The 26,981-nt window shown below is 40.2% G+C and overlaps 1 protein-coding gene across 3 annotated transcripts; it reads left to right on the top strand.

Moving 5' to 3' along the window:
* The first annotated feature begins 99 nt into the window (after nt 1-99).
* Nucleotides 100-26,981, top strand: LOC311080445 (uncharacterized protein). Of its 3 annotated transcripts, none has more exons than XM_084110419.1 (8): nt 100-197; nt 22,510-22,647; nt 22,751-22,894; nt 22,989-23,141; nt 25,501-25,647; nt 25,818-25,952; nt 26,031-26,159; nt 26,796-26,981. In XM_084110419.1, exons 1-8 carry the CDS (start codon nt 176-178, stop codon nt 26,846-26,848), a joined length of 921 nt encoding a protein of 306 aa, XP_083966545.1. In that variant the 5' UTR covers nt 100-175; the 3' UTR covers nt 26,849-26,981. The 3 variants fall into 3 exon arrangements, with proteins under 3 accessions (XP_083966545.1, XP_083966544.1, XP_083966546.1); XM_084110418.1 differs by lacking the exon at nt 100-197 and adding an exon at nt 18,153-18,310; XM_084110420.1 differs by lacking the exons at nt 100-197; nt 22,989-23,141 and adding an exon at nt 18,153-18,310 and having other exon boundaries at nt 26,796-26,957.

Genomic DNA, 26,981 nt, shown 5'->3' with positions numbered 1-26,981 from the left:
TTAGCCAATTGCTGTGAACATGTTGATGACATGACATAAAATTGAGCCAATCAGCGTCCTCGAATCTAATCGGACTCGGGCGATTATTTAATTGTTCCCAACGAGCCACTGCTCCAGTCTGGACTCGTCTTTAGGGGCAGGAAAAGCAAACCAGTGTTTCACTTGTAAAGTTTTGATGGAAGACGATTGTAATCAAGGTAAGGAGAGAGTACAGGAGTCGTACATTAGGCAAGCGTGTTTTTATAGGAGTTTGAGAAGGTAAGTCTTTATCAAACACTCAAGCACAGACACAAACACTGACTCTGACAGAGCCACTGATCACTGAGGACGTCGACCCATTTTCCATTTGTGTTTTGGTGTGTTTAATAGTTCTGAACGGATGTCTGTTTGCAGTCTGGTCAAGGCTGGTATAATGGTCTGATGGCATCTCCATGTGGCCCTGCGTAGTATTGCAGCTAATATCTCACAATATTCTGTTATCACAAATAAATGCAGCCTCAATTAGCAAGAGACTTCATTCAAAAACATTAAAAATAGTAATGTTTCCTAACTTTTGACCGGTACTGTATAAAAATAATAATAAAAAAAAAAAATATATATATATATATATACACTCACCTAAAGGATTATTAGGAACACCATACTAATACTGTGTTTGACCCCCTTTCGCCTTCAGAACTTCCTTAATTCTACGTGGCATTGATTCAACAAGGTGCTGAAAGCATTCTTTAGAAATGTTGGCCCATATTGATAGGATAGCATCTTGCAGTTGATGGAGATTTGTGGGATGCACATCCAGGGCACGAAGCTCCCGTTCCACCACATCCCAAAGATGCTCTATTGGGTTGAGATCTGGTGACTGTGGGGGCCATTTTAGTACAGTGAACTCATTGTCATGTTCAAGAAACCAATTTGAAATGATTCGAGCTTTGTAACATGGTGCATTATCCTGCTGGAAGTAGCCATCAGAGGATGGGTACATGGTGGTCATAAAGGGATGGACATGGTCAGAAACAATGCTCAGGTAGGCCGTGGCATTTAAACGATGCCCAATTGGCACTAAGGGGCCTAAAGTGTGCCAAGAAAACATCCCCCACACCATTACACCACCACCACCAGCCTGCACAGTGGTAACAAGGCATGATGGATCCATGTTCTCATTCTGTTTACGCCAAATTCTGACTCTACCATCTGACTGTCTCAACAGAAATCGAGACTCATCAGACCAGGCAACATTTTTCCAGTCTTCAACTGTCCAATTTTGGTGAGCTTGTGCAAATTGTAGCCTCTTTTTCCTATTTGTAGTGGAGATGAGTGGTACCCGGTGGGAGTTCAGGAGATTGTCTTGACCAGGACCACACCCCTAAATGCATTGAAACAACTGCCATGTGATTGGTTGATTAGATAATTGCATTAATGAGAAATTGAACAGGTGTTTCTAATAATCCTTTAGGTGTGTGTGTATATATATATAGGCTACGTTTACCGCAGTTGGTGGAATTGGCAGATGTTCCCTTAGGCATCATGCGCTGTGGAAACGCATCAAAGCATCCTCAGGTATAAATATGCAGCATTAACGCACATAGGTGATTTTCAATTAATATTTAATGTCGATATACAATGGTTACATAATGTTAAAACTAGTCCTGCTATTGATATCTTTGTAAGACTGCCGACCCTACAGAACACTGGGAAGGGCAAACAAATGTCCGGCTAATTGATACTTTGCAGTCACGTGATATCTGGCGGGCAACAAACGCGGTTAGTGCATCCAATCGCACAACAACTATCTGGCATGTCGTGTACACCTCAAAACACCAACTTTTGTATTAGTTGGGGGCCTTAAGCACATAAATAGGTAATTTCGTGCAAATTCATCTAAAAGCGCCAAATTTGGCACAGATGTAGCTCAGGTTATACTGTTTTTCAGCTTAATTGATCATGAGAAACACATAGGAATGTTTATATTTATGACCCAGTAAATCTGGACCCCTTGATCCTGCAATTCCAATATGGCCGCTGTCCAAAAAAGCAGTTTGGACTGTAGTATGGGGCCTTACACCCCATTGTTCACCTACAAGCACCAAATTTAGCACAGATGTAGCTGAGGGGATACTGAAATGATTTAGCCAGGGCGCCCGAGCCAATGGTCCCTGAGACCAAGATGGCGGCCAAATCCAATATGGCCGCCGCCTGAAAGGGATTTGGCTATAGCTTTTGAGCCAGATGAGATACAAATACAAACATGATGTCTATTTTACCTTCTTTTACCATGGGAAACCCATAGGAATACTTACATTTATGATTGGGTATATCTGGACCCCCCAAATTCCCTAAATTCAATATGGCCGCTGTCCAAAAAATGGTTAACGGGTTTGTGAGGTCACACATGAGCTATGAATCTGTCACGCGATTGGATATTGTGTTTGATACATATCCAGAGGAGAACCTCAAAACACAAACTCACCAACGCAGAAGAACCGGATCAAGAACTAAAGTAGATGGGAGAACTCCAATTACAAAAGTAACTGGAACAGTGACTTCCTGAAAAATGAGGACAACAAGGATGAACTATTTGGATATATCAGTGAAGAGATAACCAAGCATGGCATGTCAGGTAAACTCCTCCTTTCCACCAAGAAAGATTCTGTACTCTCCAACAGACCAGGGTATGACATGTCTGTCCTTCAGCCTTGTAATCATCCAGAAGCAGATACAAGAATAATCCTGCATCTTGCACATGCTGGGGCCAATGGCCATAAAAAGGCATTGTCCGGACTGTTGACAGCGATGTTGTCATCCTTGCCATCCGCTTCTTCAACACACTCGGCCTCACAGAGCTCTGGATCGGCTTTGCAGGTGGAAAAAACTATAGGGACATTCCTGCTCATGAAATCAGCAAGGATCTTGGTCCCCAGAAGTCACTAGCCTTACCACTCTTCCATGCTTTAACAGGCTGTGACACAACCTCAGCCTTCCTGGGCCATGGGAAAAAGAGTGCATGGGCAGCTTGGGAGGCAACACCAGATCTCACAGAATCCCTTGGAGCCTGAACAAATCAACAATGACGTCCATGTCCAAAGACTTGAGCGTATGGTCGTCATCATGTACAGCAAGAGCTGTGGTTCCAGCCGTGTAGATGAAGCTAGACATCACCTTTTCTCAAATGGTACCAAGTCTCTCGAGAACCTGCCACCCACCCAAGCTGCACTGATTCAGCACATCAAAAGAGCACTGCTGCAGGCCAGCTTCTACTGGAATCAGGCAACCGCTGTCCAGCAAGATATCCCAGAGTTCAGTGCATGGGGATGGTATCGGGACTCTACGAGCAAGACTTGGGAACCTTACTGGACTAATCTCGGAGACCCCAGTAAAGCCTGCACCATTCTCCTCTACTGTGGCTGCAAGACAGCATGTAGAGGGCACTGTAAGTGCTGTAAAGCCGGAGTTCGTTGCACTTCTACAGTGGGGAGAACAAGTATTTGATACACTGCCGATTTTGCAGGTTTTCCCACTTACAAAGCATGTAGAAGTCTGTAATTTTTATCATAGGTACTCTTCAACTGTGAATGACGGAATCTAAAACAAAAATCCAGAAAATCACATTGTATGATTTTTAAGTAATTAATTTGCATTTTATTGCATGACATAAGTATTTGATACATCATAAAAGCAGAACTTAATATCTGGTACAGAAACCTTTGTTTGCAATTACAGAGATCATACGTTTCCTGTAGTTCTTGACCAGGTTTGCACACACTGCAACAGGGATTTTGGCCCACTCCTCCATACAAACCTTCTCCAGATCCTTCAGGTTTGGGGCTGTCGCTGGGCAATACGGACTTTCAGCTCCCTCCAAAGATTTTCTATTGGGTTCAGGTCTGGAGACTGGCTAGGCCACTCCAGGACCTTGAGATGCTTCTTATGGAGCCACTCCTTAGTTGCCCTGGCTAAGTGTTTCGGGTCGTTGTCATGCTGGAAGACCCAGCCACCACCCATCTTCAATGCTCTTACTGAGGGAAGGAGGTTGTTGGCCAAGATCTCGTGATACATGGCCCCATCCATCCTCCCCTCAATACGGTGCAGTCGTCCTGTCCCCTTTGCAGAAAAGCATCCCCAAAGAATGATGTTTCCACCTCCATGCTTCATGGTTGGGATGGTGTTCTTGGGGTTGTACTCATCCTTCTTCTTCCTCCAAACACGGCGAGTGGAGTTTAGACCAAAAAGCTATATTTTTGTCTCATCAGACCACATGACCTTCTCCCATTCCTCCTCTGGATCATCCAGATGGTCATTGGCAAACTTCAGACGGGCCTGGACATGCGCTGGCTTGAGCAGGGGGACCTTGCGTGCGGTGCAGGATTTTAATCCATGACGGCGTAGTGTGTTACTAATGGTTTTCTTTGAGACTGTGGTCCCAGCTCTCTTCAGGTCATTGACCAGATCCTGCCGTGTAGTTCTGGGCTGATCCCTCACCTTCCTCATGATCATTGATGCCCCACGAGGTGAGATCTGGCATGGTGCCCCAGACCGAGGGAGATTGACAGTCATCTTGAACTCCTTCCATTTTCTAATAATTGCGCAAACAGTTGTTGCCTTCTCACCAAGCTGCTTGCCTATTGTCCTGTAGCCCATCCCAGCCTTGTGCAGGTCTACAATTTTATCCCTGATGTCCTTACACAGCTCTCTGGTCTTGGCCATTGTGGAGAGGTTGGAATCTGTTTGATTGAGTGTGTGGACAGGTGTATTTTATACAGGTAACAAGTTCAAACAGGTGCAGTTAATACAGGTAATGAGTGGAGAACAGGAGGGCTTCTTAAAGAAAAACTAACAGGTCTGTGAGAGCCGGAATTCTTACTGGTTGGTAGGTGATCAAATACTTATGTCATGCAATAAAATGCTAATTAATTATAAAAAAATCATACAATGTGATTTTCTGGATTTTTGTTTTAGGTTCCGTCTCTCACAGTTGAAGAGTACCTATGATAAAAATTACAGACTTCTACATGCTTTGTAAGTAGGAAAACCTGCAAAATCGGCAGTGAATCAAATACTTGTTCTCCCCACTGTATACGTGCATGTGAGGGTGCTTGTACAAACAATGATGGTGGAGACAATGAGAGATCCGGTGATTGTGAGTGATAATGATAATTCATGTGAACACTGAAAACCATTTCACTTTTATAACGAAATGAATCATCATTGAGAATAACCTTCAAAGTTGTGGTAAAAAAAAGAATACAGGTTCCAGACTTACACAAGCATAAATATAAATATGCCAATGGACTTCCTGTGGTCAATAAACATAAAATAGACACCACATCCCCATTTGTAGCGCATTTGGTTCAAAATTTGTAGCCAAAACCGTTTTTCGGACAGCGGCCATATTGAATTTAGGGAATTTGGGGGGGTCCTGATATACCCAATCATAAATGTAAGTATTTCTATGGGTTTCCCATGGTCAAAGAAGGTAAAATAGACATCAAGTTTGTATTTGTATCTCATCTGGTTTAAAAGCTATAGCCAAATCCCTTTCAGGCGGGCATCTTGGTCTCAGGGACCATTGGCTCGGGCGCCCTTGCTAAATCATTTCAGTATCCCCTCAGCTACATCTGTGCTAAAGCTAACTTTACCACGCTCAACCAGCGTGAGTGCATTTCACGCATAATCGCTGGCGTTGAGCGGGGAGGGGAGGAAGGACTTTTTTGTCTGCATGCGTGAACCGGCGTAGATGCACTCAAATCAGACAGGAGAACCGTGACTGAGAACATAACGTCGGGAAGCGTGTTTGCCTATCAATAGCCTATCATTGCGCTATCATTGATATTAATGAATATTTATTTATGAATTAATCTGAGGTGCCGGAACGCAGTTCCGGACCGTTCCGGACCAATTTAACCCCTGCCTGTATAGCCATACAGTGACGTCCACATCCAATGCTGCAGCATTTCTTGTCGTTCGGACAGTCACCGTCCTTCTTTTTAATAACCTGTCCCGGGAAATTTATCCACTCTCCCGGGACACTGAATGTCCCGGTTTTCAAAAGGCTACGTGAATATGTAGGTTCAATTTACTATTTTCTCACTTGAAATAGCATATGCATTGTGCACAAAGTGGTCGGTGTCTCTTGTGTGTAGAATGCTCTATCAGTAGCCGCGTTTCCATTAAAGATTCGCGCAAAACTTTTGCTAATTTTTTTTTTTTTTTTTTTTTCTTCTAAATATCGATAAAAAACTATTGCGAAATGACGGCGTTTCCATTAACCGATGTTATGCGACTAAAACGTCATTTTTTCCTCTTGCGATAAGTCATTCCAAAAATCATGCAACGGACGTTGGTAAGTTTATATATCACAGCCACGTACCGCACTAGACATTATTATTATTAATGGAAGGAAACGTTGACGTGTTATCCAAGCATTAATGGCAAGGAAAGACCCGTACTGTGTCTGTGAGCGGCACATATTAAGTGTTTCTGGGTTTTTCTCACTCATTTCTGCTCCGAGGTCTTGATTGTGCCATTTCTTTGAGGTTTAGAATCCAGTATTTCTGTCATTCTTTTGTCTTTTATGAATTCAATAAAGAACTCCGTCTCGTATTCTGTCCAAACACACTGCGCCTTCTAAGTCAGGTGACCTGTAAATGTGCAAAAACTGTTTCCATTGCAGTTTTGTGAAATATTTCTTTTTCAAATTGCCTGAAAAACCACCTCATGCGAGCGTAAAAACTTTTTTGCGATAAATGGGAGTTTTTGCGAAATTGACGTGTTTCCATTGAGCGTATTTTCAATTCGCAATTTCGCAAAAGCAGTGAAGAAGATTTTTACGTCGTCAACATCGTTTGTTAGTGTTAACATGGGTGGCGAGACGGAGGACGAAGATGACAGTGTGTCAACAAGACTGACAGGCCAGTAAAAAAGAAAATGAAACGTTCGACCTACTTTAATAATGACTGGATGAAAAATGACAATTACTCCACATGGCTAAAACAAACACCAGGCGATCCACTATATGCTACTTGCTCCGTATGCTCAGTTAAAATTCTGGTTAAACATGAAGGCAAATCTGCTTTGGATGACCATGCTAAAACGAAGAAACATCAGAGCTGCGTTCAAGTAACCAGACAAACAAAGGCAATTTCATCATTCATGATTACAAACAGCTCAGAGGACAAAATTACTGTCGCCGAATTAACAGCTACCTATCACGGTGTGCGACATGGCCATAGCTACCTGTCAACTGACTGTGGGAACAAGGTCAGTGCAAAAATATCCAGTGACTCTGATATTGCAACTAAAATGTCTTGTGGCAGAACTAAAAGTGAGGCCTTAGTGGAAAATGTGTTGGCACCATTTAGTCAGCAAAGATTAGCAGAAGAGTTGCAGAAAGCGCACTATTTTGCAGTATGTTCTGATGCATCCAGTTCTGGGCACACAAAATTGTTTCCCTACACAGTCCAGTATTTCTGTGCATCCGAGGGTGTGAAGTATGGATTGTTAGACTTTTACGACGACTCCAACGAATCTAGTGAAGCCATATTCAAACAAATAGTGTCTATTACTGAGAACAATGGACTTTCAGTCAGCCAGATCAGTGCCTATGGTGCAGATAACGCATCAGTTAATTATGGTCGGCACAACTCAGTTTTTCAGAAACTCAGAGAAGCTAACCCACAAATTGTGAAGGGCAATTGACCCTTCGCTAAGCCCCGCCCTCCTTAGTTACTGTTGCTACGCCTGTCAAGCTTTTGCGCCTGGCACGTCTATTACAGTATGAATGCACCGGTGTCAGACATTCCCAAGGAGATATTTAGTCATTTTTGGCGAACAGGTGAAAATCTGAGAGAGCAAGACAAAAGGGACTGCAGTGTGCATTCGAGGGATATATCCATGACATAATATGCAGACGATTAGAGAATAATTTCATCAAAATTGAAGCTAAAGGCTATACTGTAGGTCCCAGCGTAAGCAGCAGCCGCCTCATACACTGACCATTCAAATGGGAAACACACAAATTGAGGAACACTTATGGTATAAGTGAAATTTGAAAATAATCTAATAAGTATAAATCAAACAGCTTATCAATAAATCTTGTGGAATAAACACAAGACATTAGCCTGACCACTTTGCAATGATAACATTCTCCTGCTTATATTTTTAGTGCGCCAGGCTAATGCTCACACGTCGTGGGTCACATAAGTGACTAACGTTACTGTTATGAACTGATTAAGTTTGCATACCAACCTTTTCCTTGGAGATCTCCGGCAAGCCCCCTGATGTTCCCTCCTTTTACTAACTAACGTACCTTTTACTTTTACTAGAACTAACAACACCGGGAGAGTCGCGATCGGATTGGGGTAAGTTACTAGTTAGGCCGTCGATTAACAAAATGCTGAAATATATAAGTTAGTTATGTCAGTGAGCCTCCGTCTTGCCTTTAATCACACTGCTTGATCCACGAGCTGGACAATAACTTTATTCTAGAGCTGCTATAAAGCCAAAACACTTTACTTTAAATTTCCTATTATCAATGTAAAGCTGCTTTGGAACAATCTACATTGTTAAAAGCGCTATATAAATGAAGATGACGCCCGGCATTTCTCCCCTTGGGTTTTAGGTTTCGGGAAGGGAACAAAATCCACCACCCCGTCCAAACTTTTAGGATACCGGGTATCAGATTTGCACAATCCATACACACAACGCTTCGGCATGTTTCCCTCTCGCTCGAAAGCTTGCCAGACCTCCCGCGCCTAGTTATGGTTGCTAAGCCACGATTGGCCTGTGGCGGTTTTCGGGCGTGGCTTAGCGAAGGGTCAATTGCAAGTGTCACATCATAAACAACACTGTCAAAGCAGCTAATCGTGTCTTTAGTGCTGGAGGGTGTGACGTGGAGGCCTTTGTGCTGAAGGTGTATAGTGAGTTCAGTTGTTCTGCTAAAAAAGTGGAATTGCTTAAAGGAACACTCCACCGTTTTTTGAAATAGGGCTTATTCACCTTTCCTACATTTAGATAGGTGGGCAAATGCATTTTTGTCTCAGTGCATGCGTTGTTTTAGTTTGACAGGGCTGGCGCTAGCTTAGCTTAGCATAATGAATGGAATCCGTTGTTGCCAGCTAGCATGTCCTGAGTAAAAGTGATATAAAAAAAAAAAAAAAAACACCTAATTACTCCTTGTGGCCTGCGTATTCACAACGAGTACAAATAGCGATGCAGATTAACACTAGGCGATTTCCTATGCAGATATTGACTTGGGACTATATTAGGGGGAAGCACAGGCGAAGCACTGCTACTTGGGCGCAGAGATATCACGCCCAAGTAGCAGTGCTTCGCCTGTGCTTCCCCCTAATATAGTCCTTAATATATAAGTCAATATCTGCCTAGGAAATCGCCTAGTGTTAATCTGCATCGCTATTTGTACTCGTTGTGAATACGCAGGCCACAAGGAGTAATTAGGTTTTTTTATTTATTTTTTTATATCACTTTTACTCAGGACATGCTAGCTGGCAACAAAGGATTCCATTCATTATGCGAAGCTAAGTTAGCGCCGACCCTGTCAAAGTAAAACAACGCATGCACTGAGACAAAAATGCATTTGCCCACTGTCACAGTGAGGATCTGTGACTAGAGACTCTTATTTTGGAGAAGACTCTTAGTATGACACTGGACTGAGAAAATGCATACATACAGACACTTTCACACTAACATCTTAACACACTATCTGTTTTGCGCATAGTTTTACACCAGTTAACGCAGATATATGTGTGTCACTGATTGTGTATTGTTTCGTGTTGTACCTGTCTTCACCATGCCCTTTTTTCATTTACTGAGTTATTAATTTCTCGTTGTTGATTTATATATTGTAAAGAACTCAAACAAGACCGGTAACCATGTTATATGTTTATTGATTTCAATTAACCTCTTACATAATAATAAATTGTCATACTTACGTACAGGAACATTTTACTTTACCAAACAGACGAAACCCGGTCACAGGAACTGCCACCATTTTGAATGTCTCTTTCCCGCCAATAGGCACAGTTAATTGTTGTCATGTGTGAGGGGGAGATTGGAGTTCTGTTTGATTCTTTGATACGCATTGTTCAACATTAATAATTAATTGAGTTGTTTTGTTTTCAATGTTTATATATTTTTATATTATTCAAACTGTTTATCTCTTTGTTACTGTTAAATCTATTTTGATTTGTCTTCTTTAAATGTCTTTTATTATCTTTAATTACCAAATGGTTTGGTCCAAGAAGGAGGGGCTTAGCCTTTTTAAGAAGGCGCCTCAGTGTGGTTAAGAGGCTCGTAGAGTGAGTGTTTGGGGAGTTATTGCTCTGTTTTTGGGCCGATTTACTGGTATAGCCAAATTTTGTGTGCAGATAACTTTAAACAGTTTATTTTATTTATTTTTGTTTGATTAGTTTTTTTTTTTCTTCTTTGGATTTTCACTGTAAATACCAGTTGCACCTATTGGATTAAACACTGAACTTTTGACCTCATCATCACGTCACTTCATTTTTTCGCCTCCATCTGCCGGTACATTCAGAGCAGTGGTGCTGCTGCTGTTGGGGCCTCTTTGTGGCACCCCTGTCTCTGTTACACCCACCTATCTAAATGTAGGAAAGAAGGTGAATAAGCCCTATTTCAAAAAACGGTGGAGTGTTCCTTTAAGGACTTCTGTGAATTTACTAATACAAAATACAGGGAGATTCTGAGGCATGTCCCCCCACACACTGGCTGTCTTTGCTGCCAGCGATACAGAGGATTTTAGAGTGTTGGCCAGCTTTAAAGTCTTATTTTGTATCCCTGGGAAAGGAGGACTGCCCAAGTATCATCTGGACATTTGTGTGTGGTGCAAGTGATGCAGAAAATGTAGACTGTACTGTAGCTGAATGTATCCTTGCATCCATGCACAATGTGATGCAAGAATTTGATTCATCTATTAGAGAGTGCTCGAGAGTGACAATGCTACTGTGATTGACGTTTACTCTGTGATGAACTGATTGCGCAGTCAGTTGATCGCAAGGCGCACAGACAAATTCTATGGCAGCAAAGCAAAACAAATACTGAGGAGCCTTTTACCCCAGCAACAGGAACAGTTCAGGAGCCTGGTGGACAGATTTTTTGAGAAGGCAGTGCTGTATCTTGAGGATAAATTTGACTTCAATGACCAGGTTCTTGCACACATTGGCTGTCTCAGCCTTCATGAAGGACAATCACTCCAGTGGTCAGAGTTGGAAGTTTTAGTGGAAAAACTGGCCCTGGATGTTGAAGAAGACAAGCTGTGTGGTGATGTAGTCCTTCTGAATGAGGTCTTACACACCATTCCAACAGACCTTTCCCCAGACAGAAAGTGGGCCTATTTTTTTAGCAAGGCAACTGAATCCACCGAGCTGTTGAAAGTAGTTGCTTTTGTTTTTTCCATACCAGTCAGTAATGCCTATGCAGAAAGAGTGTTCAGTCATATGGAGGATGTTTGGTCCGATAAAAGAAACAGACTGTCAGTTGCAATGGTGAAGTCTGAGCTTCAGGTCAGATTGAATTTCAAATTGTCATGCACTGAATTCAAGACATTCATTAAAGAACAGAAACCACTGATAGCTGCAGCAAAGGGAAACGCCAAGTATAGATGGAAGACTAGGTAAGCTAAGGCCTATTTATGTGTGATTTTGTTATTCCAATGTCTGATTGAGACATACTAAATAAAAGTGGCTATAGATGTGGCTAAGGTATGGTAAATGCAAATCTAATGTCATCCCTCTACTTATTTCTTTAGCAAAGAGGAAGCAAAAGCAAGCACAAGCACCAGTATCTAAGCAATCAGGTAAGCTATAAGTTAAGTAAGATAAGTGAGAATACTTGAGATGTTTAAAATATTCACGAGTCACGACTATGCACAATCTTACTGCACAAAGGCCAATTTTGTCTTGTGGGTCTAATGTCTAATGGACATTTTCACTTGTGAGCAAAGCGGTCGGTCAGGTCATCGATATGTCCAGGTTTTTTATCAGACATAGGTGGCAACCCTATCTATGAGGGCAGAATATTCATGTTGAAAACACATTTTATAAAATAGATTGACATTGCCAATAAAAAAATATTCTAAACAATTCAAGTTTGTACTGTTGGGTTTTTTTTTAAACATTGATGAAACTGAAATTTAAAATGAAAATGTAAATTAACAATTTTTTGCAAATATAAAGGCCAAAATATGTTTGCAGTTACATGTTAACAAGGTCATACTCAGGTATATTTAGGCTAATAAAAAAACACAAAAAAAAACAAGAGTAACACAAAAAAATCTAGCTTGTATATTGTTGTTACTTTCGTCCCAACTGACAGGGTCTAAAGTAACATGAGCAGTCTTAAGTTCAAAGTGAAATTATACTGAAGTCCTTCTACATTTTTACAAAATACCACCTGGTATTGATAGACCACACTTGTGAGTGACTGACCACAGCAAAAATATATCTCTGTCTAAAACATCATCTTTTCAAATTATGTTTTTCTGAAAAATGGTACTTTCGCCCCTGCTCTCTCTTGGGAAGTGACTGATGACGTTTCACAAGTCCACAAGAACACAAGAACAGACAAGAACGCATATTGAGAAATGGCCAAAGTGTTTCATCAGGTGTGGTCCGCCGAATCAGCGTTTGATTGACACGGTCGGGAACAGACCACACAATCGCACATCTGTATAAAAGTGAAATCAACGCATATTGACCTCGTGGGTTTTTGTGAGAGGAGTTTGATTTTGAGATGGCGGATTTTTGGTGATATAGTGACATGGTAGGCAAAGTCCTTCCACAGCAGAGAAATTAATATTTTTGAATAAAAATTTCTAAAAAAGTGAGACATTGTGGCTTGATTTCTTTTATTAATATTCATTTTGCAGGACCAAAATAAAAGTATGCACAGTGAGGAGCCTATAGGTTACAAGCTTCACATAAATACAATAATAAAAAAAAAAACACATTTTTTTAATGGCTTGTCAAGGTTGTTTCAGATCAACACCTGCAAGTGACCACTAGGTGTCACCGTTGAGACAGGTGTCGGATTGATTCGAAGCCTCGAAACAATATGGCCCATTTGGTTCAACTGTTTCATTGCTTCACGAAAGCCTCGATCTGCCCACCACTAGGTACCAATAAAGCCTGAATGCATCGGTTTGGTTTTGTCAACTCAAAACTAATCCTGTAACCCCGAGTTTGTTCAGCTACCTTCATGTTATAGGCCCCAGGAGGGCCACAGCCCTACAGAGTTTTGTTCCAACCCTACTCACACACTCACACCTGAAGGACTTGATTAGCTGGTCAGGTGTGTTTAATTAGGGTTGAAGCTAAACTCTGCAGGGCTGTGGCCCTCCAGGAACTGAGTTTGACACCCCTGCGATAAAGCATACCAATTTTTGTTTAGATTGATCAAAGTTTGGAACCAATTTTGGGTCGACATTGTTTCGTTTCTGACGTCATCATTTAACAAAGAAGTCAGTTGTTCAGTCGTTTCTGTGCATCTCAGTCCAAAGATCATCTGAGGCCATTTTTGAAGCAATTAAAATTGTGCAAAATCTGAAGTAGCAAAAAATCTGAATACTGTACTTTTCAAAATAACCACTACCTTAATGGGCGGAGTCTTAATTTAATATGTTGAATGTGAGAAGCATGCAAGCATGTCATTTTTCTTGATCAAAAGGTTCAAAAGTTATAACCATTTCAAAAGTGAATCTTTGAACTGGTAGTGGCACTATAGAGTAGGTCCTAGAGACTCTAAAACAAAAGTGTTCCAAATATCATAATTTTTATAGGGCTGCCTTGGACTCCCATTCGGGAGGAATAATAATAATAATAATAAAGTAAACTAACAAATACAATAGGGGCTATCCTGCATATCTGATAACAACAGTGTAACCAAACTAATGGATCTGTTCACAAAAAAAATAAAATAAAAAAATAAAAATAAATATATATATATATATATATATATATATATATATACACTCACCTAAAGGATTATTAGGAACACCTGTTCAATTTCTCATTAATGCAATTATCTAATCAACCAATCACATGGCAGTTGCTTCAATGCATTTAGGGGTGTGGTCCTGGTCAAGACAATCTCCTGAACTCCAAACTGAATGTCAGAATGGGAAAGAAAGCTGATTTAAGCAATTTTGAGCGTGGCATGGTTTTGGTGCCAGACAGGCCGGTCTGAGTATTTCACAATCTGCTCAGTTACTGGGATTTTCATGCACAACCATTTCTCGGGTTTACAAAGAATGGTGTGAAAAGGGAAAAACATCCAGTATGCGGCAGTCCTGTGGGTGAAAATGCCTTGTTGATGCTAGAGGTCAGAGGAGAATGGGCCGACTGATTCAAGATGATAGAAGAGCAACTTTGACTGAAATAACCACTTGTTACAACCGAGGTATGCAGCAAAGCATTTGTGAAGACACAACACGCACAACCTTGAGGCGGATGGGCTACAACAGCAGAAGACCCCACCGGGTACCACTCATCTCCACTACAAATAGGAAAAAGAGGCTACAATTTGCACAAGCTCACCAAAATTGGACAGTTGAAGACTGGAAAAATGTTGCCTGGTCTGATGAGTCTCGATTTCTGTTGAGACATTCAGATGGTAGAGTCAGAATTTGGCGTAAACAGAATGAGAACATGGATCCATCATGCCTTGTTACCACTGTGCAGGCTGGTGGTGGTGGTGTAATGGTGTGGGGGATGTTTTCTTGGCACACTTTAGGCCCCTTAGTGCCATTTGGGCATCGTTTAAATGCCACGGCCTACCTGAGCATTGTTTCTGACCATGTCCATCCCTTTATGACCACCATGTACCCATCCTCTGATGGCTACTTCCAGCAGGATAATGCACCATGTCACAAAGCTCGAATCATTTCAAATTGGTTTCTTGAACATGACAATGAGTTCACTGTACTAAAATGGCCCCCACAGTCACCAGATCTCAACCCAATAGAGCATCTTTGGGATGTGGTGGAACGGGAGCTTCGTGCCCTGGATGTGCATCCCACAAATCTCCATCAACTGCAAGATGCTATCCTATCAATATGGGCCAACATTTCTAAAGAATGCTTTCAGCACCTTGTTGAATCAATGCCACGTAGAATTAAGGCAGTTCTGAAGGCAAAAGTGGGTCATACACAGTATTAGTATGGTGTTCCTAATAATCCTTTAGGTGAGTGTGTATAATATATTCATATTCATCATTGTGTTTTCCGTGTACAATGGGGAAAAAAGTATGTCACATAAATAAAGACTAAACTTAACTATTTAGAACTATAACATACAAAGTTTAACTATACACTGAGATGTGCCTAAAGTCATATTTTGTTTAGGTTGTTTGCATATTTTCTTCACGCTGTAATGAAGTTAAAAGATCTCACCGTTGAATCCATCATCGGAGATTCTTCTTTCGCTCCAGCAAACAGAGGAACACAATAAACCAGCGACCAACGAGCAGTAAAGCCGAGCTGTCATCCTGAGACCTGCGATCTCACAGTGACTCTGTCTCTGCTGCAAATGCACTGAATTAGGGTTTTAACACGCTTTTAAATATACAACTTTGGAATTTTAGGTGCATCTCCAACCAGTGGCGTAACTTTGTTTTAAAAAGTGGGTGGGACAGGTGGGGAGGGGTTGCTACAATGCTAAATCAGATATATGTACAATAACATTACGATGTCCAGCAATCGACTTAAATAGTAGGCTACATGGGGTTTAAGTAGTCTTTTAATGAGACGTAGCCTAAAATATGTTGTCAGTGCCGAGAATTTTCATGTGAACAAATACATACTGTAGATCCGCCTAAATGATTAACGTGTATTTTAATGGTCCAGTGGTAGAACTTTCACTAATTGTGTCAGAGGATGTGGGTTCTAATTCGCACTCACATATATATATATTTTTTCTCGTATAGTGTTTTTTCTCTCATCAAAACAGATTATGTTCATCAGTGGTTGTATATCAAGCAGGGACACGTTTGTGTGCATTATGTTTTGTGATTTCACCAGACCGAATAGAGAGTTTCCACAACGGATTGAAGCGCGCGTCCGAGTGAAGACAGTGCGGCGTGTGCGCGAGCCACATGAGAAAACACTGTATCCGCGCCACTGATCGCAGCGGCAACGCGCACTTTGATCACTTGATTTAAAAAAAAAAACACACATTTCAGCGCTAGATCGCCTCTTATTTAAAAAATGTACGAAATTAATGCTCTGCTAGTTAACTGGATATGTTTTATTTATTTGTAGAATTGGTACATTCGTGCCGCAAGATGTTTTAAAAAGTGGTGGGGACATGCCCCACCCGCCCCACCCGCAAATTACGCCTATGTCTCCAACCTGTCTGTAGCTTTAGTGGTGTAATCTTAATGACCCTGATTAACTCGTTCAGGTGTGTCCGAGTGCTACTTAAGGGCACGTAATAATAATTACCGTAGAGTAATTACATTTGGAGACAGGGACGGATCTAGAAAAATATTTATGGGGTGGCGAGAGGGGGGCAGGAATTTTTGAGGGGTGGCAACATATGGTAGACGTATACTGCATTTAATCACAGTTATCACAGTTTGATGAGAAATAGCATGTACACACTTCAAAAGGGCAAAGGCTGCCATTTACAAACTCATACAGACAAACTATGCAACTGTATCTCATGCAATCAATGTCTTGCATTTGAGGTTTTATGTGAAACAGTTCATATTAGGAATAAGTGACCATACAATGTGATCTCCCTTAATAGGAGATAGAAGTATGATAGAAGTTAGGGGCATTATCACAGGAAAGGCATTAAGGTAAGACACAGGTGATGAGTGGCAGATGTGTGAGAGGGGAAGCAAACAGTTTTTGACTGTGTCAGAGAGGCAGCGTTGCAGGCAGCATTTGTACAAGAAGAAACTATCAGTAAGAAAAACTTACCCATGAAGATCTATGGACTGAGCTGTACTAAAGTGAACATAAATACTAAAATACACTGTGGAAATAAATGGGTCACGGCACTCAAACAATGTCCTGGACATCGCTTTTATTGTTTACACATAACACACATTCTCCACATTTGTCCCTCAGTAACTTGAAATTTTTTTTTTGACAGTTGAGGTCTTTACTGAAAAAGTGATGAGAAATACAGTACAGTATATACAATATTCACAACAGTTAAGGCGACATGAAAGGGACATTTCATGCATGTAAATATGAGCTGCTGTATCAACAAATCAACAAAAAGGCTCACAGAGTTACATCAAAATCTCCACAAACAGCAGAGTTTCTTCTCCACAAACCTGAAAAGAAGTCACATAAAAATACATTTAGCTAAATTAATGCATGAAATGTCCCTTTCATGTCGCCTTAACTGCTGTGAATATTGTATATACTGTACTGTATTTCTCATCACTTTTTCAGTAAAGACCTCATCTGTCAAAAAAAAAAATCAAGTTACTGAGGGACAAATGTGTGTTATGTGTAAACAATAAAAGCGGTGTCCAGGACCTTGTTTGAGTGCCGTGACCCATTTATTTCCACAGTTTCTTAGTTTCTTCTTGTACAAATGCTGCCTGCAACGCTGCCTCTCTGACACAGTCAAAAACTGTTTGCTTCCCCTCTCACACATCTGCCACTCATCACCTGTGTCTTACCTTAATGCCTTTCCTGTGATAATGCCCCTAACTTCTATCATACTTCTATCTCCTATTAAGGGAGATCACATTGTATGGTCACTTATTCCTAATATGAACTGTTTCACATAAAACCTCAAATGCAAGACATTGATTGCATGAGATACAGTTGCATAGTTTGTCTGTATGAGTTTGTAAATGGCAGCCTTTGCCCTTTTGAAGTGTGTACATGCTATTTCTCATCAAACTGTGATAACTGTGATTAAATGCAGTATACGTCTACCATATGTTGCCACCCCTCAAAAATTCCTGTCCCCCTCTCGCCACCCCATAAATATTTTTCTAGATCCGTCCCTGTCTCCAAATTACGGTAATTATTATGACGTGCCCTTAAGTAGCACTCGGACACACCTGAACGAGTTAATCAGGGTCATTAAGATTACACCACTAAAGCTACAGACAGGTTGGAGACGCACCTAAAATTCCAAAGTTGTATATTTAAAAGCGCATTAAAACCCTAATTCAGTGCATTTGCAGCAGAGACAGAGTCACTGTGAGATCGCAGGTCTCAGGATGACAGCTCGGCTTTACTGCTCGTTGGTCGCTGGTTTATTGTGTTCCTCTGTTTGCTGGAGCGAAAGAAGAATCTTCGATGATGGATTCAACGGTGAGATCTTTTAACTTCATTATAGCGTGAAGAAAATATGTAAACAACCTAAACAAAATATGACTTCAGGCACATCTCAGAACAGTTATACAGTAACAGACGTCCAGTAATAGTTAAACTTTGTATGTTATAGTTCTAAATAGTTAAGTTTAGTCTTTATTTATGTGTGACATGATTTTTTTTTCCCATTGTACACGGAAACCACAATGATGAATATTTATTTATTTATTTATTTATTTATTATTATTTTTTTATGTGAACCGATCCATTAGTTTGGTTATGGATCTTTAGTTTACTTTACTGTATTATTATTATTATTATTATTATTATTATTATTCCTCCCGAATGGGAGTCCAAGGCAGCCCTATAAAAATTATGATATTTGGAACACTTTTGTTTTAGAGTCTCTAGGACCTACTCTATAGTGCCACTACCAGTTCAAAGATTCACTTTTGAAATGGTTATAACTTTTGAACCTTTTGATCAAGAAAAATGACATGCTTGCATGCTTCTCACATTCAACATATTAAATTAAGACTCCGCCCATTAAGGTAGTGGTTATTTTGAAAAGTACAGTATTCAGATTTTTTGCTACTTCAGATTTTGCACAATTTTAATTGCTTCAAAAATGGCCTCAGATGATCTTTGGACTGAGATGCACAGAAACGACTGAACAACTGACTTCTTTGTTAAATGATGACGTCAGAAACTAAACAATGTCGACCCAAAATTGGTTCCAAACTTTGATCAATCTAAACAAAAATTGGTATGCTTTATCGCAGGGGTGTCAAACTCAGTTCCTGGAGGGCCACAGCCCTGCAGAGTTTAGCTTCAACCCTAATTAAACACACCTGACCAGCTAATCAAGTCCTTCAGGTGTGAGTGTGTGAGTAGGGTTGGAACAAAACTCTGTAGGGCTGTGGCCCTCCAGGAACTGAGTTTGACACAAGTAGTGCATCCCAATTCGCATACTATCCGTCCTAAATAGTATTCGAAAATAGAATTAGTACGTCCCAAATCGTAGTATGTTGAAATGAATGTTCCAAAGACACCCGGATGGTCTACTATTTCCGGTCAGAATCCGAAGTGCAGATCGATGCACCAGGGGGTAAGCGAGCACTCGGAAATTGTACCACCCCCGGGAGCCGTCATTGGCTAACAAGCCATCACCTGCTGTTAGCATTCCATTGGCTCCCATTCATTTTGGCATCACTTCGACGGCGAATTACTTTACATCTGAGGCGTTTAAAGACTCTGTTTGTCCATTGTTTATTTCTTAAGAAACACAACAATGCATAAAAGGCTCCATTACCTTACGTTATGGCCCCGTTGAAGCAGTTTTTGTAAAAATAGGCTAACGATTGCGTCATAACCACTCGACTCTCTGGAAATTACCGTATAGACAGGAGGAGAAGCTCGTAGGCAATCGGGGGGACGTGGAGGCAAAATGACAAAATAATTAATCAGAATATTAAACAAAAGTTGCTCCTGCTCCTAGCTCATGGACCGTTTCTAATCACAATCTCGGTCTCTGCAAGATTCGGAAGGGAATGATTCAGATTTCTCTTGGCACAGCTACTAGAAGACTTACAACTGTCAGACAGGTTGCTCAGGTCACATCTACATCGTCAAGCTCAGTTTGAGTCTGCGCAGTCGCTCAGCCATCAGGAAGTGAGTGCTTCTAATTTGCTCCACTTTTTTCCGTTGAAGTCTATGGGGTCGCTGTGTACATTTCTTATACTGTCTATGCGATGCACACTCTAACGGCTAATATTGCCCACAACCTATCGCGCGTTGGACAAGGATTCGTTTAGAACTACAAACACAAAACTACAGATATGGAGGTCGCGCAAGTCCGGTGGTTATGTAGATAAGTTTAGATAAAGGGGTTTGAGTGATTAATTATCAGTATCTAACCTGACGAAAATGTATTTATTCAATGTTGTCTACATTATATTGCATCTGCAGATGCATTGTGAACTTTTGTAAAGACACGTTTAGCCATTAACTTTTAAATGCATCATTATATTCAAATTGCAAACACAAGGAGAGGAGAGTCTCCGCATGAAAGACCCACGACTGGCAGATCAACGTGCAACTACATTTCTCTCCGAAACGGTAGGAAATTAATTTAGATTGAATGGAGGATTTTAACTGTGACAAGATGATTGACAGGGCAGTTTGCGGTGACAGGACGCACGCGACAGATCTGTCCGTCAAGATGACGAAGTAGTATGTCCAAAGCTTGCCTACTCTTTTGCTACACACTCAAATGTATGTACTTTTTCTCCACAAAAAGAGTATATACTTTTAGGGCGTAGTATAAGTAGGCGAACTGGGGCGCAGCAGTGAACCGTGATGTGATTGTCCATGCCAAATTTGGGAACAGCACCACGTACAGGTCATGAGATCTGGAATGGCTATTATTGCCAATAACTTTTGAACAGTTTGTCAGAAAATCATGTCTATGATTCCTTGTGTCATGCCTAATTTGTGGATAGAGTTTCACAATATTGGAATTTGACACATTGCAGTATCCTTTGTTTGTTTTTTTATGAACTAAAGTTCCTGAGATATTTGTCTCCAAAGTTTACCTTGCCTGTATTTGTTGTCCTATGTTAGTTAGCTTAGCATGCTACTTGGTATAAGCATGCTATACAAATGCCATTCTTCTAATGTGGATCTTCAGCTATCAGGTTAACCATAAGCTACATTAGTATTAAATAAGCTTAGCATGTTAATATGGTTAACATGCAAAGTAATTATTTTGAGTCATCAGTCTCCCACTGAAGGCTCTCCTCTGCAGTTTGGTGAGTCAGTGTCAACTGAATGACGCAAGCTGCAAACAGTGGCATTTTTCACCTACACTTCTGAACAGCTGTTTCCCCATAGACACTGCTGTTGCTGTTTCTTCAGGGGCATGGCCCTGAAATCGCTGCTTGCAGTTTTGTACTCTGTACTTGTCCCTTTACCCCTTTAACAATGATGCACCATTAAGCATGGGGGATAATTATAACTTATTTATTGAAGTATTACCTTAGAAGCCACTTTTGTTAAAGTCTGATTGCATGAGTTTAATGGGTTCTGTCTGTTTTTCTACAAATGTGTTACTATTTTCTTTGTGTATTAAAATGCTTAAAGGAGCTGTATGTAAGAAATGTATTTCAATTAATCATAAAATGGCCCTGATATGTCACTAGACATTAAGAAATCATGTTCATTTCAAATACTTATATCACTGACAACAGTAGTACGGCCAGGATATTGTCATTTAAAAAGTGAAGTTGCAGCCCTCAACTGATGTTGATGTTGTCATGTTGTGTTTTGGCCTGAAGCGCCACCCTCCACCTATCTACCAATCACGAAGTCAGTAGTGTTTCGGCATCCGGGTTGCCAGAACTGCTCTAGTTACCACAGCTACGTAGCAGCCTACGTTCCTGCTGGATCCTGCAGCCTATCTGGCAACCTCGAGTCAGGGGGGAGGGGGAAGGGGATACACCACTCTACAGTAATTTGAAAGTGATTGCAGTACCAGTTTTGGCCACAATCTTACATACGGCTCCTTTAATGTAACTCAGTTCAACATAATTATGCCACAAAATATGAATCGCCGTCCATGTTTTATATTAGCATTGCAATGCACTAGTAGTGGTAGGTTCTGTGTTGTAATGGCACTTTGTAACGATTTAGGGATAAATGGTAGATTTCTAAACTAATTTGACTTGACGCAGACAAATGTGTGGCCATTATACTTCAGTTTGATACACACATTGCGAACCCCCCGACTTACAAGTGGAAAAAGCACTCCCGGTCTCCCCGCTGATCCTCTTGAGTTATCTTCTGTATAGGGGCCGGTTGGTGCCTGGTGAAACTGAATTGCGTCCCGTTGAGGATGTTTCAGATAAAGACTGCTCTAAAGGACACCAATGCAACGATTTGATTGTGGAACTGATTTGATGTGTGTTCTCCCTGCATTCAACAAATTTCATTAAATAGTGGATTTCAGAGGTCCTCCAAAAGAAACAAAATAAAAAAAAATGTTGCTGTTGAGTTTCACAAGAAACTGCAAGTGACGCATTCAATTAAATGTGAAACTTTGAAGGAGACAGACTGAATCTTTTCATTGTAAAAAATTATTTAATGGTGGAGGAGACATTCAGCATTCAGTAATTATGGTTTGTCATGTGTTTGAAATGCAGTAAAGCCAGGAGTGTGTCCAAGCACAGACGGAATGATAGGATTGTGTGCTGAATTTTGTTCCGGTGACGATGACTGTCCGGGGGATGCGAAATGCTGCAGTAATGGATGTGGACATGCGTGTACAGCTCCATATAAAGGTAATTATATTTTATTATATAAAATATAATTATATATTTTTTTTTATCAAAATGCATAGTCATTCAACATTCACTGATATGCTGTTATTTAAACGCATCACAGGGAAACCAAAGCCAGGAGTGTGTCCAAGCACAGACGGAATGATAGGATTGTGTGCTGAATTTTGTTCCGGTGACGATGACTGTCCGGGGGATGCGAAATGCTGCAGTAATGGATGTGGACATCAGTGTACAGCTCCATATGAAGGTATTATATTAGTGTGTGGATTTGCTTTTTTTCTTTCAAAATACAGGGAGTCATTCAACATTCACTGATATGCCATTATACAAACCCATGACAGAGAAACCAAAGCCTGGAGTATGTCCAAGCAAAAACATTGAAATAGGATTTTTAGGAGAGTGTGTCAAGTCATGTGTGAATGACGGTGACTGTCCGAACGACAAGAAATGCTGCAGCATTGGATGTGGACGTCACTGTATGGCTCCATATACAGGTAATTATATTTTTAGTGCTGTCAAGTAATTAATTGCAACAAAAAAAATCATTCATTTTAATCATAATTGAAAACATTCTAGTTTTTTTATATATATTTTATAATGTAGTAGCCTAATTACAGTTTCCAAATTGCTGTAGAAACATACTAGCCAATTAGCTGTATGAAATATTAATAATCAATAATAACTGGTTAAAATTGATTATGAATATTTGGATCAGTTAATATAATTAACTTAATGTCGTAAATTGGCATTCTCCACCAGTTAAATGTACGTGTAGGGGCTTCCCGACAGGTCAATTTAGCTCAAAATGAATTAATTAATTTATAGGGAATTCAAATGAATCACTTATTACGGCCATGCAAATGACTCGTCCAGGGTTCATTTGAACCGGCCGCAACTATCAGCTCTGCAGCGAACATAAATATCCAAACTATAGTGAAGCACTATTTATTAACAAGGTAACTTAGATCAGCAGTTTAAGACATTAAATTCGTAAGCACATAACACAGGTAACACTTCTCTTTAAGCCTCTGGGCTTCTTCGTGCAAAAATTAAAAAAATTTTTTTTTTGCTTCATCGGAGGGGGATGCAACTTGGTGACTTTTGTTATATTACCTATGTGAACACGCACAAAAAATCAAGGAGATGATTCAGATATGTTAAAGGGTCATAAAAAAAAAGTCACACTTAGCTTCCTTCGTGCAAAAATGACCGACAATAGGAAATTAATGGGAAATACGAAAAAATAGGAAAACTCAGAGAAACTTGGTGGTACAAACTACAGATCAGCCACTGTGCAGAAAAAAAGTTCACAGCAATGAAGGGGTGACACTCTAAAACAGTGGTTCTCAACCTTTTTTGGGCCAGCGCCCCCTATCCAATATCCAGGTCCTTGAACGCCCCCCACCCCCAAACTAATGAGTGAGCAGGAATGAGTGAGAGTTAACAGATGAAATAAGTGCAAAATTGACTTTTATTAATACAAATGAACTACTCCACAGCGATTAATCTAAAAAAAAAAAATGTTTAAAAAAAATGTATTTTTTTTATTATTGCATTACAATTAAGTGTATTGTGATTGTCAAAACATTTAAGTAACTAAACTGAATTTTATTAGGTTTAGTGACAACATGTTACAATGTTTACATGGTTCAATGTCTGGTAAGCTACGCTTTTTTATTATTTCAATTCAATTATTGTGATTTGATTTAATATTGACTCATTTGGATAAATATTAGGTAGGCTACACAAGATAGGCATTCATTTTTCTCAAGAAAAAAACAACTCACCTAATGCTGTAAACATACAGAGAGCCCTATCAGCTGGCAGTATAAGGTTAAAAATAACACAAATTAAATATAATGCAATCTAGTACACATATTTAGCAAAATACTGTCTATAGCTCTTTTTTTCTAGCCAACTAACGTGCTATAGCCTATATTATGGTCATTAAATGGCTTTCCTGAGGTAAATGTTATGTGACATAATTGTTCTCCAGTTGTTTTATTGACCCCTTTGTTTGATTGATTGGTCGATATTATGTATGAGGAATATACATTTCGGTAAGTTGTTGTTGGCTACTGTATCTTTCAACAGTGTTCATTCGTGTTTAACGTTATTTAGGCCTACTATCAGCTAGAGATGATCGGGTCACGTGCCGCTAGGGATCTGTCGCGTCACATTTACAAGCGCCAAAACGGTATTTATTGTCTGAATTTCGTAATAAAAGTGACAGAATCTGAGAGCTGAGATTTTTTTTTATATCATAAGTAACCTGCTCTGTCTAAGTCTGTCGGTCTCCGTGTCCTCTTTGCTTCGCGATTTTTCTGTGCGTGAGAAAATGGATGTGTGGCGTGAGAGCGTGTAAAAAGTGTCAATTGCGTGAGTCTCACGGTGAATGCGTGAGAGTTGGCAGCTATGCGCTGGCAATGTTTCAGACAGCTCTGTACGTTAATAGTGAAGCGGTTGCATTGTTCATTAAAACTGGCAATATATTCACAGATTCAAACTTCCCAGATCAATAACTCGCGAGCTAAACGTTAACTCATGTCCCCTCGTTCCAATCATAGTAACAGAAAAATGAGCTGCAAACTAATTTCCTTTATACCAGCTTTATAATCAGTTGATCTTTATGAGCAGGCAGCTGAGAGACAAGTCCGAAGGGACCGTCTACAAAGTGCAAAATCAGAAAAGACAGTCTATTCGGACTTGTCTCTGTCGCCTGCTCATAGAGATATTTATAAGGCTCATTTTAAGGAATTAGGTTGAAGCTCAATGGAACCCTTCAATGTTAACGTATGGAGCTGAAGGCATATGTATGTGCAGTGTGTAATTCAGCATTCATTGATATGACAGTGAAACCAAAGCCCGGAGTGTGTCCAAACACAAACCCTGGAGTAGAAAGACCATGTATTGAGGCGTGTTCCGATGACAGTGATTGTCCGAAAGATGAGAAATGCTGCAGCACTGGATGTGGACATCGGTGTACAGCTCCATATACAGGTAATGGGGGGAAAACTGACCCAGGCATCAGTAGAACATGCATTGAATGAGACATTCAGCAATCAGTGATCTGGTTTCCCTGTCTTTTTCTTTCTTTCTTTCTTTCTTTCTTTCTTTCTTTCTTTCTTTCTTTCTTTCTTTCTTTCTTTCTTTTTTTTTTTTTTAAATAGCAAAGCCAGGAGTGTGTCCAGTCAAAACCCTTGGAGGAGTGTGTAAGGATTCATGTGTCGATGACAGTGACTGTCCCGACACTGAGAAATGTTGCAGCGATAGATGTGGACGTCAGTGTAGGGCTCCATACATAGGTATGTGTTAGTGTGTGGGTCAGCTTTTTCTTTTAAATGCAGTGAGGCATTCATTGATATAATGTTATGCAAACACAGATAAACCAAAGCCAGGAGTGTGTCCAAGCAAAATCATCAAACCAGTAGCGTGTACCAAGTCATGTTCCTATGACCGTGACTGTCCGAACGATGAGAAATGCTGCAGCACTAGATGTGGACAACAATGTGGTATATTTTATTTATTTAATTTTATGAATGCCACCATAGCATAATTTATTTTATAGCCTAGTTCAATATAACTTATAGCTTATTTTTCTTGTTTTGAATACCACTGAATTTAAAGGATTTGTGAAATGAAGGGTAAATGACCTAGGCTATAGTGTTTGTTGATAAATGTTTAGTTTTATTTACCCGTATTTAATATACATATAAATTTAAGTTAAATGTTGTTTTTTGCACTAAGACCAATTTCTCTTTCAACATACCTTCCTCTTCTTGGCCAGGTTACATTATCTGTGGCGTAAACTCTAGAGATGAGGCATTTTTAGGGTCGTGATTTTCAAATGACGATTGTTTTCAGCCGCCACATTTATCAACACATGATCATTCATACGATCTGATTGGCAGCATACTAATGTTACATTTCTGCGCTCGAATCGGCGCTTGTTTCTACGTTGGATTGACATGAGAAGGATAAAGACAAACATTTATCAAAGATTGTGCTTTACAAAATAAAGATTTATAATGCTTAGAATACAACTAGTAACAAGTAAAACCTGTTCATGCTCCGAGTTTTGTGCTGTGTTTCTGAAATTGAATGCCACTAAATGCACTGACTAAAGCTGAATATTTGTATCCATGCAGTGACTCCTGGTAAATGTTATCCACCCTTTTTGTGCCGACAAGTGGATCCGTGATGGCCAATGTCCTGCCAGACAGAAGTGTTGCCCAACCACCTGTGCTGGTTTAACCATCGGAAAAAAGTCCTCTGAGATTGATTTTGCGTACCATACTTGAGGACTAACTTTTCACCAAATAAATCTGTTTAGT

This window comes from Abramis brama (assembly GCF_963993115.1).
Source record: "Abramis brama genome assembly, chromosome: 3".
NCBI classification, from domain to species: Eukaryota; Metazoa; Chordata; class Actinopteri; order Cypriniformes; family Leuciscidae; genus Abramis; species Abramis brama.
The sequence above is the reverse complement of the archived record's forward strand: the minus strand, read 5'-3'. Positions and strand labels throughout refer to the sequence as shown.